Source organism: Bos javanicus, chromosome 7 (genome assembly GCF_032452875.1).
Source record: "Bos javanicus breed banteng chromosome 7, ARS-OSU_banteng_1.0, whole genome shotgun sequence".
In the NCBI taxonomy this organism is placed as follows: domain Eukaryota; kingdom Metazoa; phylum Chordata; class Mammalia; order Artiodactyla; family Bovidae; genus Bos; species Bos javanicus.
The window spans coordinates 53478997-53493835 of record NC_083874.1 but is presented as its reverse complement, the minus strand read 5'-3'; the positions used below and the strand labels follow the sequence as shown (position 1 = coordinate 53493835).

The 14839-nt window shown below is 44.6% G+C and overlaps 1 protein-coding gene across 6 annotated transcripts in view; it reads right to left on the bottom strand.

Moving 5' to 3' along the window:
- The window catches only part of ARHGAP26 (Rho GTPase activating protein 26), a 474596-nt gene that overhangs the window by 325429 nt on the left and 134328 nt on the right, over positions 1 to 14839 (bottom strand). For all 6 annotated transcript variants that reach the window (XM_061423834.1, XM_061423837.1, XM_061423836.1 and 3 more), the window contains 2 exons: positions 9594 to 9695; positions 3661 to 3771 (listed from right to left, as the gene is read on the bottom strand). In XM_061423834.1, coding sequence (XP_061279818.1) covers positions 3661 to 3771; positions 9594 to 9695 — 213 coding nt within the window. The remainder of the gene's footprint in view (positions 1 to 3660; positions 3772 to 9593; positions 9696 to 14839) is intronic.

The following is a 14839-nucleotide window of genomic DNA, read 5'->3' as shown; positions in this document are numbered from 1 at the left end:
AGACCATTACAGCTCTGCCATTTACTAAGTGTGACCTTGCAGAGGTAAATAAACACGCTTCAATTTCTTTATCTGAAAACAAAAACAGGACCTACCCTCAAATAATGATTGAATGACATAATATGGCAAAGCACTTATTAGTTACACAGAACATAACAGAGTTTCAGCTGATATCAAGTGTTACATTCTTCTGTACAATCTAGGCCAGTAGCTTAAACTTTAATGTGCAGCAGAATCACCTGGAAGGCTTACAAAAGTATAGATGACTGGATCCCACTCCCAAATTTCAGGTATGGGGTACAGCTTGAGAATTTGTATTTCTAGGACTTTGAGAACTACTAATCCAGTCAGTTCTGAAGGCGATCAGCCCTGGGATTTCTTTGGAAGGAATGATGCTAAAGCTGAAACTCCAGTACTTTGGCCACCTCATGTGAAGAGTTGACTCATTGGAAAAGACTCTGATGCTGGGAGGGATTGGGGGCAGGAGGAGAAGGGGACGACAGGGGATGAGATGGCTGGATGGCATCACTGACTCGATGGACGTGAGTCTCAGTGAACTCCGGGAATTGGTGATGGACAGGAGGCCTGGCGTGCTGCGATTCACGGGGTCGCAAAGAGTCGGACACGACTGAGCGACTGAACTGAACTGACTGAATCCAGTCAGTAGCTTTTTCGCTATATGACTCTCTTCTCCCTACTCACAGCTCCAGCCACTCACCTGCTTGTCTACTAGTATGCTCAGAAACAAGAACTTCTGCGGAAAAGTGAAGGTTACATATCTATATCCAACCTCTCAGCCAACTCATTTTTTAAAAAAATATTTACTTATTTGGCTGTGCTGGATATTAGTTGTGACACGCGGAATCTTAGCTGAAGTATGTAGGATCTTTGGTTGTGGTGTGTGGGATGTAGTTCCCTGACCAGGGATCATACTCAGGCACCCTGCATTGGGAGTGCAGAGTCTTGGCCACTGGCCACTTGACCACTGGCCACTCAGCCAATTCTAACACAAGACGAGACATTTTTTCATTAGCTTTCCAGGTACCTCACTTTATGAACTCAAAAACATCTGCAATCCACAACAGCTTTCTACTTTTTAAACCCCACTGTCCATACTGTCCAACCTGGCACTCACCTACATGCAACTCTGGCTAGCTCATTATTATACATGTTGCTTCCCCAAGTAGGCTGTGAGCTCCTCAGACAGAGAAGCTGGGTTGTCAGTATTTTCTATGTGTTCAGAAAAAAATGCTTTTAGATTTATCAAGACTGTATTAAACCAAGCAAACCCTGTTAACACTGCCACTTGACTCATTCACTCATTTGAGGAGACCCTGGATGGCCAAAATTGATATATTCCTCTGCCTCAGAATTAAAAAAAAAAAAAAGCAAAACTGTTAACTGGGTCCTAATAAGCAACTATATAATAATTGGGTGTCATTTAGGTTAGCACTTTCCTGGTGGCTCATAAAGAATCCACCTACAATGCAGGATATGCAGGTTCAATTCCTGGGTCGGGAAGATCCACTGGAAAAGGGCACAGCAACCCATTCCAGCGTTCTTGGCCTGGAGAATCCCATGGACTGAGGAGCCTGGTGGGTTATGGTCCACAGGGTCACAAAAAGTCAGACACAACTGAAGTGACTGAGCACACAAGCACACAATTAGGTTAGCTCTATTCTAAGCATCTTACCTGGATTAACTCAGGTAATCTTCCTAACATCTTTATAAATGGGATTGTTATATCTGTTTTGCAGATGAGAAAACTGAAGCTCACAAAATAACTTCCCAAGAACATGCACCTGGAATATGACTGAGCTGAGATTTAAAAGCAGGCAATCTGGTTCTAGAGCCCTTGACAATGATGCTACACTGCCTCTCAAAGGCTCAAGACACTGATAAATTACACTAGAATGCCAGGAAACAGAAAGGTTAAATCCTTACACATTTCTTTTTAAAAAGAGGAGAAAGAAAGGGAGGAGGAGGAAAGCTCACATACATGAACAGAGTCATCCAGCTGAGACCAGCCTAGACTGGATGAACCCCACAGATGTGTGAGAAACATCTACTGTTGTATAAGGTTTTATGGTTATTTGTTACCCAACAAAAGCTAACAGATACAGTACCTGATTTACTATATGGAGAAATCAAAATAAACAAGGAAAAACACCTCCAAAAAATGGGATGGGTCAATTAAAATGTAACTCATCAAAATCAGGCATTTACAGAATAACATCAATTAATCTGTACATAAAGGTTATTAGAATCATACTGCTGTTTTTCTATAGAAATTCTAGCAAAAGCAAGTAAAGATGCATGCCAAAGGCTAATTCTTTATGACAGCATTTGAATTCCTGCCCCAACCATGAGAGATGAGACTGTAATTGAATGGCTGGTTTTAACACCTCTGGGCCCCAAGCAGGGAAATCAACAAGCTTGCTTTCTTTGACAGATGGCTTCCCCATCTCACAGATCCTGCAGAAAGATGGGGATTTTGAGATCTTGGTAGAGATCACTGCTAGAAAGGAAGATATCTCTAAAATTTCCAATATTCAAGTAAGACTGAGGTAATTAACAACTTTGAAGAATTTGCCAGATGACATGGCTGGGAGGAGATCCCAAGAACAAACAGTTTCAGCAAAATAAAAGACAGAAGCATCAGATTCCAAGACCAAACACAGTCTTAAAATCGCCTGCCAGTCTACACACCTAAAAAGCACCCCCAAAGTTTATAAATTAGAAAGGGGGCACAAAACACTCTTGACCAAAAAGGGAGGTCATTTTCTTTCAGTTTCTTATAGTTTTATTATTTACTAAAGAAAACCACTCTTTCTTAAATTTAGGTAATCTTATTTGTAAAGAGACTCAAGGCTTGGGTCTAAATCAGAGGCTGCATCTGGCTGAAAAGTTCAAGATCTGCAAGTCTTAAATTGAGGCCCATGTGCTCATTTGGTGTCTCCATGGATTCTGAACACTAGTGCCACAGCAGGGTAAAGCAGTACCACGTCTCCACAAAGCCACAACCACACTGGGGTGGCCGAGGCTACGGCCAGACTTGTTCCCACACTGCAGCCCTACGTGCCCACTGGGATGTTCCACCCAAGTCCAAACCCCATCACAGTCCCTTCAGGGCAATCTCTATGCCTCCTGCTTATAACAAGCCTAGAGTGAGACACTGCTTCCTATCCCATCTTTTTAATACATGCCTCGGATAAGAAGGGGCTTTGAACTTAGGGGGCAAAAAGAGAAAGGTTTCCTTGGGTTACTGCTATCTTTGGGTTATTTGCGGGAGAGAGGAAGCAATGGCGAGGGTGGGGGTTCGGGGGCAGGCAGAGGAAGGAGAAAAGGTAAGGGGTCATCACTATTGTTTGGCAAGATGAAAACCCCTCCCTCCCTTACTCCGACTTAGAAATGAACCAGCCCAACCCAACCCAACATAGATGATGGAACCGTTGCTGAACATTCTACATCCATGTCTATGGTTGCACTGGGAAGAATCCAGGGTAGCCAGATGACAGCACTGTTACTAGCAGAAGGCACAGCATCAGGGCTGATCAGTCTCTTCATGAACAACTTAGAGCACTTCATCATCTAGGTAATTGGAATGAGGGGTAGGGATGAAAGTCTGGGTACATGCCAAAACCCTGAGCATCTACTTACAGGCTCCACGAACTCAAACATCTTCCTCTCTTGGACTTCCTGCACCTTGAAGACATACTCCAGGGATACTTCATAGAAATGCTGCCGGACCAGGTCCACTTGGCTGTCTGCCTACAAGCAAAATAGGATTTCAGAGAAAAAGCAGGTCACTATCTGAGGAGAGGATTCAGTAAGCAGCTTCCCACCCCCACTCCCACCCCTCGCCAAGAAAAGATCTCGGGAGATGGTTTTTAAAAACAAATCCAGTAGCATGAAGCAGAAATCAGAATAATGTTCATGGTTACCTGAGTGCTAAGTTTGGGTCAGGCACTGTGCCCATAGCTGTACATCATTATCGTATTCAATCCTCATAAATTGTAGTTATTTAATCCTCATTATAATCCTAAAAAGAAGATAGCATCCTTCCCCCTAACTTACAGGAAGTAAATGAAATCAGCTAACATTAACGAGCCTGACAGAGTTGGTACAAGACCAAGCTGGGACTTCTGTCCTGGCTGCTCTTTCTCTAAGACCGCTGTACATCCTTACACCTCTAGACTCTTACCACCTTCCCACATGGGGCAGACCTACGTTCCATGAAATACAGAATTTTAAAGAGAAAAAGAAAACATGCAGGACCATCCTCATCCGATCCATCCTAATGAACAAAACAAGCTGACAGGGGACAGGAGACCTCAGAACAGAACATTTTCACTCATCCCAAACACTTTCTTTGGACAAGGATGAACTACTAGTTTACAGCATAATTGGGCTTCCCTGGTGGCTCAGTAGTAAAGAATCCACGTGCCTATGCAGGAGACCTGGGTTCCATCCCTGGGACAGGAAAATCCCCTGGAGAAGGAAATGGCAACCTACTCCAGTATTCTTGCCTGGGAAATCCCATGGACAGAGGAGGCTGGTGAGCTACAGGCCACGGGGTCGCAAAACAGTCAGACACACTTACACTAGCAGTTGGATTTGTCAAGTCCCTGCAGTCCTTGATTTCTTGAAGTGCAAATCCAACACACTTACACCAGGGACCCACCTACTTCCCCTGACTCCCCCCAAACCCTGGACGAACAACAACAGCAAAGCAGAGTAATTACATTGCTCCTGCAAAGCCTCACCTCCCACTCTTGTAGGTCGTGAGACCTGGAAAGACCCACAAGTGCGTACAAGCAGGCCAGTGATCTGGGATCCAGAACCCAGGGGAGAAAATGACTGTGTGGAGCGGCAAGAAGCTGTGCTGAGAATCACCTCAACCACCACTACAAAGCTCTTACACTTTCAACAGTGTGGCGGAAGTCAATCCACTCTTTCCAAACAGATAATTACACTGAAAGTGCATTTCAATGACATAAGAAAAATATGATTTTTTAAAAACAAAAATGGATATCCTGCTAACAGGTAACAAAACACTCTTTTCTTTAGAAATAAAGGTGTCAGGTGTCATTCGACAACATACTTTACAAAGACAAAGCTCCCAAAGGAGTATTTCTTTCAGCGTTCCTTTGTCAAGATTCCTGCAGGGCAAACCTGGGACAGACCTTTCACTTCATTAGGTATTGCTAACATATGGTATTGCTAACCTTGTATCTTAAGGACTTGGCAAATTGTTCATTCATTCATTGGGGTGCACAGCTGAATGAGGAAAAGAGATAAATAACCATGTAAATTATAAAAAAATTTACAAACTCTGGAAAAGGACGAGGTGCTATGAAACAATCCAAAAGATCCATTCAAGGCTCCTGCTAGTGACTTCCTCCCAGGGCAACTTCCATATTAATACAGAGAAGGTCCTCGCTCCCTAAGTTTAAGTGCTGCACAAATCAACATTAGGGCTAAGCCTGTGGGCGTTTCCTAAGCCTCCAAGCAGGAGAGTTGATGTCTGAGCACTGACCAAGCTTTACTTGGAGGACAGAGTTCAAAAAGTGCCGTACTAACCCCCTCTCCAGGGTGGCCAGCAAGTGTCTGCACACTTCCGCCTGGGCTCCTGTCAGCTAAGGCCTGTAAGTCCCCGCAGTTCTTGATTTCTCGTAGTGCAAATCCAACAGCTTTACACCTAGGGACACAGCTACTTCCCCTGACTTCCCTCACAACCTGAATACATCCTCCCTGCTTGAGCTTGCCAAGTGAGACTACAGCAGAAAAAAGAGCCCTTCTGAAAAGCTGCAAGTTAGGCCAGGCTGGAGGAGCCAGGAGGAAAATCCTCTGAGAAGAGTAGAGCCCAGCATCAGTGAGAGCTCCAGGAGAGTGACCGCTTGGGTGGGAATCGCAGTTTCATCATTTTCTAGCTGGTGGGACCTGCTACAGCCACTTGTCCTCTCTGGGTCTCTTCCCCGCACCTGGAGACTGGGGGTGGCAAGATTTCTGTCTTAGAAGCCAGCTTCTGAGCCCCTGAAGACACTGACATTTTAAAGTCATCCACTAGATGGCAGCATCGCTTCACATCACTACCCTGTTATTTCCGCCACCAGAGACAGGGGATGGGCTAGAATTTACAAGTATTCACGTCAGGCCTACAAGCAAGGAACAATTCTGGATCATCAAAGGAAATAGATTTCATTATATGTGTAGCAAGATTAATAAGATTGTTAAAGTTGATTTTTTAATAAATGGGAGGAAAATCATCACTAAATAGCTGGAAGATGTTGAGCAAATCACTTGACCTCTGCAAGGACCTCAGTTCCTGCAAATGGAATTCTAAGAGGTTTAACCAGAGGATCACCAAGGTCCCTCCTGCTCCCCGCTTCCATTAGCTTGACACTCACATTAAATAACAATGGCTGGCAGGCAGCCCAGCAACATCCTTCCCTTCCAAGATGGAGAGACAAGAGCTTACTGGGTTAAGGGAAAGGTCTCCAGAGTCAGGAGCCTGGGTTCAAATATTTGCTGACTAGCAATGGGCAGGCTATTTAACATCTTTGAGCATCAGCTGCCTCCTATGTAAGAGAGAGGGAATCCATCTGTACCTCATAGGGTGGTTGTGAGAAGTTGAGCAGATTCCATGTGAACTGCTGGTACATAAATATGTATTCAGTAAACACTCACCACTATTATTGTTGCTGTTGATAGTAAAAATATTATCATCATTATTATTATGAGATTTTTATTCAATTTAACTCAGCTAAGGTATAGAAAGCAGTGCTTGAGAAGAGACCAGGACTTTCAACAAAGACCTACAGCCCAATCCTTGCCTTCAAAGTACTTAGGAAGTGTGAATGGGTAAAAGACAAGGACTGTAACAACAACAACAAAAAAAAAACCATAATGCAAAAATATCCACTAAGATAGATACTGGCAAAGTCAGAACTTCAGATAGAATGCTTGCCCTCCTCACCACTACAGTTAGTGACTAATCCCCAGTGTGATAGCATTCGGGGTGGCGCCTGTGGGAAGTAATTATGAGCTTAGAGTCTTGAGCATAGAATCCTTTTTCTAAGGTCTTCATTAAATTGCTACAATGTTGCTTCTGTTCTATTTTTTGTTTTTTAGGCCAGGAGGCATGTGGGATCTTAGCTCCCCAACCAGGGATCAAACCCAAACCTCCTGTATTGGAAAGTGAAAGTGAAAGTGAAGTCGCTCAGTCATGTCCGACTCTTAGCGATCCCATGGACTGCAGCCCACCAGGCTCCTCCATCCATGGGATTCTCCAGGCAAAAGTACTGGAGTGGGGTGCCATTGCCTTCTCCACCTGCATTGGAAAGTGAAGTCTTAACTACTGGACCGCCAGGGAAGTCCCTTTGCAGAGTTTCTATACAGGTTGCCAAGGAGGCTCACCCACCCTACCCTTTTTGCCTTGTGAGGACACAGAAGACAGCCATCTATGAACCAGCAAGCAGGCCTCACCAGACACCAAATCTGCCACCACCCGGATCCTGGACTTCCCAATATCCAGAACTGAGAGAAACAAATTTATCTTGTTTATAAGCCACCCAGTCTATGGCATTCCATCACAGCAGCCAAAACATAAGGCACCAGGAAGAATGCCCTCCAATGTAACAGGGGAGGGGGAGGAACAGGCCAGTTATGGGGATAATACTTTACATTTGTGTAGCAGCTGTGATTTACTATCTCATACATGAAGTAAGCAGGACAGGTGATTTATGAGTATTTTACAAAGGAACTAGAGCTCAGAGAGACCAGGTACTTTCCCAGGTCACACAGTCAACCATGTGGTAGAGCAAGCTTGAAAAGAAGGTATCTCTGTCAGTCCAGTGTTCTGGTCCCCATACTGCTATCTCAGTTCAGTTCAGTCACTCAGTCATGTCCAACTCTTTGCGACCCATGGACTGCAGCACACTAGGCTTCCTTTTACCTCAACAACTCCCGGAGCTTACTCAAACTCATGTCCATCGAGTCAGTAATGCCATCCAACCATCTCCTCCTCTGTCATCCCCTTCTCCTCCTGCCTTCAATCTTTCCCAGCATCAGGGTCTTTTCCAATGAGTTAGTTCTTTGCCATCAGGTGGCTGAAGTGTCGGAGCTTCAGCTATCTCAGGAGGAGATGCTATTGGCATGGCCCTAAAAGAAAATGTGGGGCTTGTCCCAGACCAACTCATCAGGATCCAAGCATGGCGAGAACAGATGGGAGGAGAAGCAGTCTCACTCTGGGAATGTCATACATGTGCATCTCCCAATACCAGAAGGTGCTAGAACAACTATTTACTCACTCATTCACTCACTCACTTCAAAGCAAAGAGTTCTGAGCACACTACTTCCTAACTGGGATATGAAACAAATCCCAGTAGGGAGGAGAGTGGCCTCTACCATCTCCTGACTAATCCTGATCTTTCAGCCTTTGACCCCATCACCCTCATGTGAACAGAAGTACTGGAACGGAATTTGCTCTAAAAGAAAGGAAACTGAAGAATGCAGGCTAGCTCAGGAGCCCCGGGGGGCGGGGGCGGGAATCTCTTTTAGCACACACCTGAGACAGTTCAAGAAAATTTTTAAGAGTTAAGTAAGAGGATATTCATGTAGCCAAGCACGGAGTTACACTAGCAAACTGCCCTGTCTCTCCAAAACATATACCCCCTCACCACACAAATCTCCATGAACTAAATAAAAATGGTCACAGCTCCAAGGTCACAACACCGACTTTTCTTTCCAAGTTGCTGCTACTGCTAAGTCACGTCAGTCGTGTCCAACTCTGTGTGACCCCATAGACGGCAGCCCACTAGGCTCCTCTGTCCCTGGGATTCTCCAGGCAAGAACACTAGAGTAGGTTGCCATTTCCTTCTCCAATGCATGAAAGTGAAAAGTGAAAGTGAAGTTGTTCAGTCGTGTCCAACTCTTGGCGACCCCATGGACTGTAGCCTACGAGGCTCCTCCATCCAAGGGATTTCCCAGGCAAGAGTACTGGAGTGGGCTGCCATTATGCAAAGACAAACAAACAGGGGCAGATCAAAGAATTTACTTTTTTGAAACAAGGTAACCTCTGCACAAAATATATGAGAGACAATAAAATACTGCTTTAAAAAAAAAAAAAGACTAATGTCAAGTAGTGGTTGGATTTTTTTTTTTTTTCCATTTCACATTAAGGAAGGATGACCAAAGAAAGGGTTTCAGATACTAACATTTCAAATCAGTGATGTAAGGAGAAAGTCAAAAGGCAAGGTAAGGGCATACAGAATCAAAGTCAAGGGTGAGAGAAACAGGAAAACAGATCTCAGTTTGAAAGGAGGAAGCACAGTCTAGTGATTAGGGTGATCTTGACCAGCTGCATGTTCCTTGCCATGGGCAGGATGGACAGCACACAGTGTGAACTGCAGCTTGAGAAGGGACAAAGGCCATGTGGGCAGCAAGCATGGAAGGAGGCATCAGAAGGAAGCTCCTGGCTTCTGAGGTCCCTTGCAACCCTAGGATGTTCCTGCAAAGAGTAACCAGCACATATCCATAGTACCATGGAAACATTAAAACACTTTATTCAGGACACTAGTAAAGTCTCTTACCTCCTGAAGCTGAGACTCTTTCTTCTTGGAAGACAAATTCAAGTGTTTTTCTAAGATGCCACAATACTTCTCTGTCTCCTTGTCATACTTCTTTTTGGCCTCCTGGCAAAAAAAAAAAAAAAGAGGAAAAGAGAAAGAAAAAAGAAAAATAAGATGTTCCAGGAATGAAAGCAACCCGGGTCAGACTCCTTCTGTTCATCTTCACGGGTTCATCATTCCCTTAGACCCAGAAATGTGGCAGACCACCCAGATCCTACTCTTCCAATAATGCCCATGAAACCAAACAACCACACATCAATATACTGACCGTTTTGGGGGTCTACCATAGAGGAGCCACTACAATACCACAAACGAGGCAATGCCAATATTTCACAGTGGCAGAGTCAGGACTCCGCCTTCTAAAAGCTTCAGTTGTAAGATAGAACTCTCTAGTTTATAACTCACAAGGATGTTCAAAGCCGAAGGAAGAAGAAAAGTTATCTGTAAAGCTAATCCCTGAACAGGAAGGTCTACATACACCTTAAAGGGGACAAGTCTGAACTAATGGTAGATCAAGCGTTAACCATGTTCAAAAAGCACTGTTTAATTTGGAGACCTAAACATCCTTGATGCAATAATAACACACACGGATCTTCAAGGTAAGGAATAATTCAAAACAAAGAAGATGTTATCTTCCCAGATGTGTTCACTGCAGCAGCATTTATAATAACAAAAAAAAGCAACAGTAACATTGCTGCCTAAGAATAGAATTTGGGGTAATTAAAATATGAGGCACTCAATAAACATAACTTAGAAGGCTAGCTAGTCATATGGAGGGATGCTCACAATGTAATGAAAAGCAGTGACAGCATGATACAAACTTGTTGCATCCTACAAAGAATGTGTCTACCTGCACACAAACATTAGGTGCGAAGATACTTCAGTGAAAATACTTGAGATAGGAAATGGGATAATGAGTCATGTTTTCCTCCATTAGGGAGATGTCTATTATCCTATATGGTTGCTTTCAAAATAAAAAATATATATGTAAACATTGTATTACAAGTAATAATCCCTGCTCTCCCAAAGTCACTGAGTTTCTATTCCCTATTTTACAGATAAGAAAACTTAGATACAGGAGGTTAACTTCTGTAAAAAGTTCCAGAGAGTGACAGAGCTGGAGTCTGAGCCCAAAACAAGCTGCTTCTAAGCCCACACCTGGACTTACTGTCGTAGGTGGTTTCTCTTCCCTCCACATTTCAGTGGGGATGGCTGGCCAGGGGGCTGGAGGAAGCTCCACCATGGCCTGATAAACAGGATCAAATGCACTAACTGGGTGCATCACTCCTGCTTTTGACTTTTGGGGATTCCACAGGAGATACTTTTCTCCAAGGCTGATAAGAGGAGAAAAAAATCTGTGGCCAGATAAGGAAGCTGAAACCCCTCTTCATTTAATGATGATGTAATGTCCAAACACTCTGTGTAAGGATCCTTCAGGCACTGGAAATATAAGGCAGAAACAGCCCCACCCTCATGGTGGGGGTGTTCAAGCAGAAGGAGAAACACAGTTAACCAGGAAACAAACAGCATTATTTCAGACTGCCGCAGGTCCGTGAGGAAACAGGGTGCAGTCCCAGAGATTCTTGCAGACAGTGTTCTGGGGAGGCCTCCCTGGGGAGGGGAAGTGTGATCAAAGATCTGCTCCTAGTGAGCGGGAGGGGACTGACAAATGCAGATGGCAGAACACCCAGAGCCTAAGCGTGACGGAGACACCAAGAAACCATCACCTGAAGCGCTGACAAGCACCCGTGGCATCAGAACACCATTTATCTGGTCAACACCAAGACTCTAAGCCTCACAAAATGGGCAGAATCATCATTTACCCATTTGAGCTGGCATGTATCCATTTCTACAAATCTGAATTTTGTTTGAAAGTCTTACATACATGAAAAAACATGTAGAAGCAAGTGGAGACAAAGCCAGAGGACACATTAATCCTTCAAACAAGGAAAGGTACAGGCAAGACACTTGACTCAATGCTTTTCTTTCACAGAAATCTAGTGACTTGGAGCTGCGGTTCCAACTCTACTTAATACTCACACCACCCTTTCACCAGCCTTGTCAGCAACCCCCAAAAGGGAACCCTGTGCCAGCACAGTCCAGCTGACCAGAGGTGAGAAGAGGCCTGGGAACATGAGTCATTGACATTCAGTGACTTTCTGGCAACTTGAGCCTCCACATTCCATGCTCAAGAGGACAGCCAGAGCTTAAGGGAACAGGAAGCAGTTTCTGTCCTGAGAAAACAGCAACAAGATCTCTGGGGGCATAACTCCACTTAGATTGAGATAATGTTCTTTAGACAGGAAGGTAGTAAGACTCAGCCACTCAGGTACCAAGGCGATATTCACTGACTTCCAGAGGGTACACAGTAGTTGGCAAAATGGATTCAAGACAGAGTTAGGGTCCTGGTAATGATTCCTAACTCCCTACAAACCACTGTCCCTCCAGGACTCAATTCCCTGATCTATAAATTCAGGATGACTAGACCAGATAATGCCTCCAGTTTTCCCTTTCAGCTCAGAGACTAACAAAAAAAGCCTTAAGAACACCCACCCCATCGTAGGACTGTCAGGACTAAATGAGATAAGCCATGTCCAGTGCTTGGCAGAGCACCTGGAAACTGCTTGATAGAATTCCGTGCTGCTGATGGTGGTGGCAGCCAGGGTAGCGGCAGTGATGATGAGGTCCGGCACCTAAACCTACCTCCTTCTATCAAAACACCACTCGCTTTCCACGTCCCACATCCCAGGAAGGAAACCCTTCACAGCACCCACCACAATGTGTGAGATCACATGCTTATTTACACCATTCTGTACCGGGCCTTTCTCCCTGCATGCCACAGGCAAGGCAACTACATCTGCATTCATTCTCCACCAAACAGCAATGTGGAACACAGTGCCAGGCATGCAGCAGGCTTTCATCGTATCTTACGAATGAACTGTGTATATGCAACAGAACAGCTAATACCAAATGACCTTATGACAACATTCTGAACACTTCATAGGGGTTCACTGATTTCTTCCTCATAATAACTCTGTAAGGTGAGCACTATCATGATCCCCATTTCTCAGTTTAGGAAAAAGAAGGTCAGTAACCACCCCATGTTTATATGTGAACAGCACAAATGGGATTTGGACTCGAGCAGCCCCACTCTGAAGCCCCCTCTCTTACATCTATTGTAGCTTCACTAGAGAACACAGCTTTGGCTGTAAGAAAAATCATCTCCCCCAAACTCAGGTATCTAAAAGTAAGGCCAGGGCTAAGCCAAGCCCATAGGATCTTCCCTACCCCAAAGCAGCCATATCAGCACAAGATTGCTCCTCATTCATAGCCTTCACTCCCTGCCACCACCCCCAGCACTCTAACTTCTGCTTCTTCAAGTAGCAACAGGTTGTTATAGCAACTGAACTGGCACCAGAGTAGGGAGGAGGATGGGTAATTTTAGCATCACACGGGCAGAGTTTGGAAACTTCCACTTGGCCGCTACAGAGAACTTGCTGGCTCTGAGGTATTCCTGAATTTGCTCCCTCAGTGGCCTAGTAGAGGGATTGTTGTTTCTTTGTGTTCTTGCAAATGTACATAATTCTGTGATATACAGGTACAGTGTGGAGGTGGGGATGAGGAACAGGTATATTGAAAAAAAAGAAAAGAAAAAACAAAGGGGGAGGTATGGGAAATCATCCCCAGTGTCATCACCTTGTTCTTTGACAAGAATGAGAGAGAAGAATGTGTGTGAGGAGAAACATGTTTTGGTGAGTGGCTCTTTGCTATAAATTTTTTAATTCTTGTGTTTCTCACCATCTATAGCTCTCTGAAAAGTACCTGCTCCTGTCATGACCATCACTGACATCAGCCCAAAAGGAGTGTGCTCAGACTTCCCCTCCTCCTCCATGGTAACCATGGTAATCCCCAAAGCTGAGCCGAGGGAAGAGGCCCGAGTGAGAGGCGTCTGTGCTTGGGAGTTGAAGTGACTACTGGAAAGATGACTCAATACATGGGTCTGCTCTGCCTCTGCCTCAAAGCTCTTTAGGACCCTCCAGAGCCACTTCCATATTGGCAGGACTGGGAGGCACAGGCCCCAAGGCCACAAAAGAGAAGGTGCTCGTGGGATCTGCACCAGTGAGAACTCAGGGAGGGGCACTGGGCATTTTCCCATCTGTCCCTGGGCCTGTTCAAAGGCCTGGACAAAATCTTAGCAGAATAAGACTTCCTTTAAATTACACATTCCTTAACATATGATGATACAATACCAATGAGCTCCAATTTCTTCATAAATGAAAACTGTAAAATTGGATGAGAAGTGCTGGAAAACTGGAAGAAAAATCTTGGCCGTGGTCCCTCCTTCAAACTAGGGTCATCCATCCCTCTGAATAACGGTGACTGACAAGAATGTCTCTTTCACGCCCTAATCATATTCATTTTCAGAAAGCAGAGGCATTTAGTTGGGGGTGGGAGAGACCACCCCTAGTTACACTTCGGTTCTGTTTTTCCTACCTACAAGCAGGCACCTCTCAAGGCCATTTCACAACTGAGTAAAATCCAGTCTCAACAAGAGGGTGACATTGCCCAAGATCCCCTGCAGGTGGCGCAAGGGGCTGCAAGGCAAAAGGCTCAGTTCATTTAAAAAAAAAAAACAAACTGGAAGAAAACCTTGAAAATTCTTTTGCTTTCATTGATTCCAATGAAAACATCTTGCCCATAGGTGGGCTCTAACACTCTACTGAAGGTCAGCCTGGCTGGGGCTGTCTAGTGATTTATCACAGGGCGGGAAACCCGGGAGAATCCACCTTTAAAAAAATGAGTAACAGGTTAGAATCCGCCAAGTTTCAGCGACAGTCTTTCCAGGTCAGGGGTAACAAATGTTGACCTCTGGGTTGAAGCAGTCCCACTTTTTGACTTGCACAGCATGCAATATATATTTTTTAATTATGTGCCACCAATTTTTTAAAGCTGGGAAGTTTCGCATAAAACTTTGACTTTTCAGTTTCTCTTGAAAAAATGTAAAGATCTAACAATAAAGGGCTCAATTTCACGCACAGCAAAAGTGGGCTAATAAGAGGGTCCTCACATCCACAGGGGCCTATTTGCAACCCCTGTCCTAGGCCTCAGTCCTGACCTCTGCAAGCAATACAATTCCATGGTGTCCAAACACACAGGTTAACTACTCACGCAAAGGAGGCACAGCTTCCACCTCTGGATGATTTATG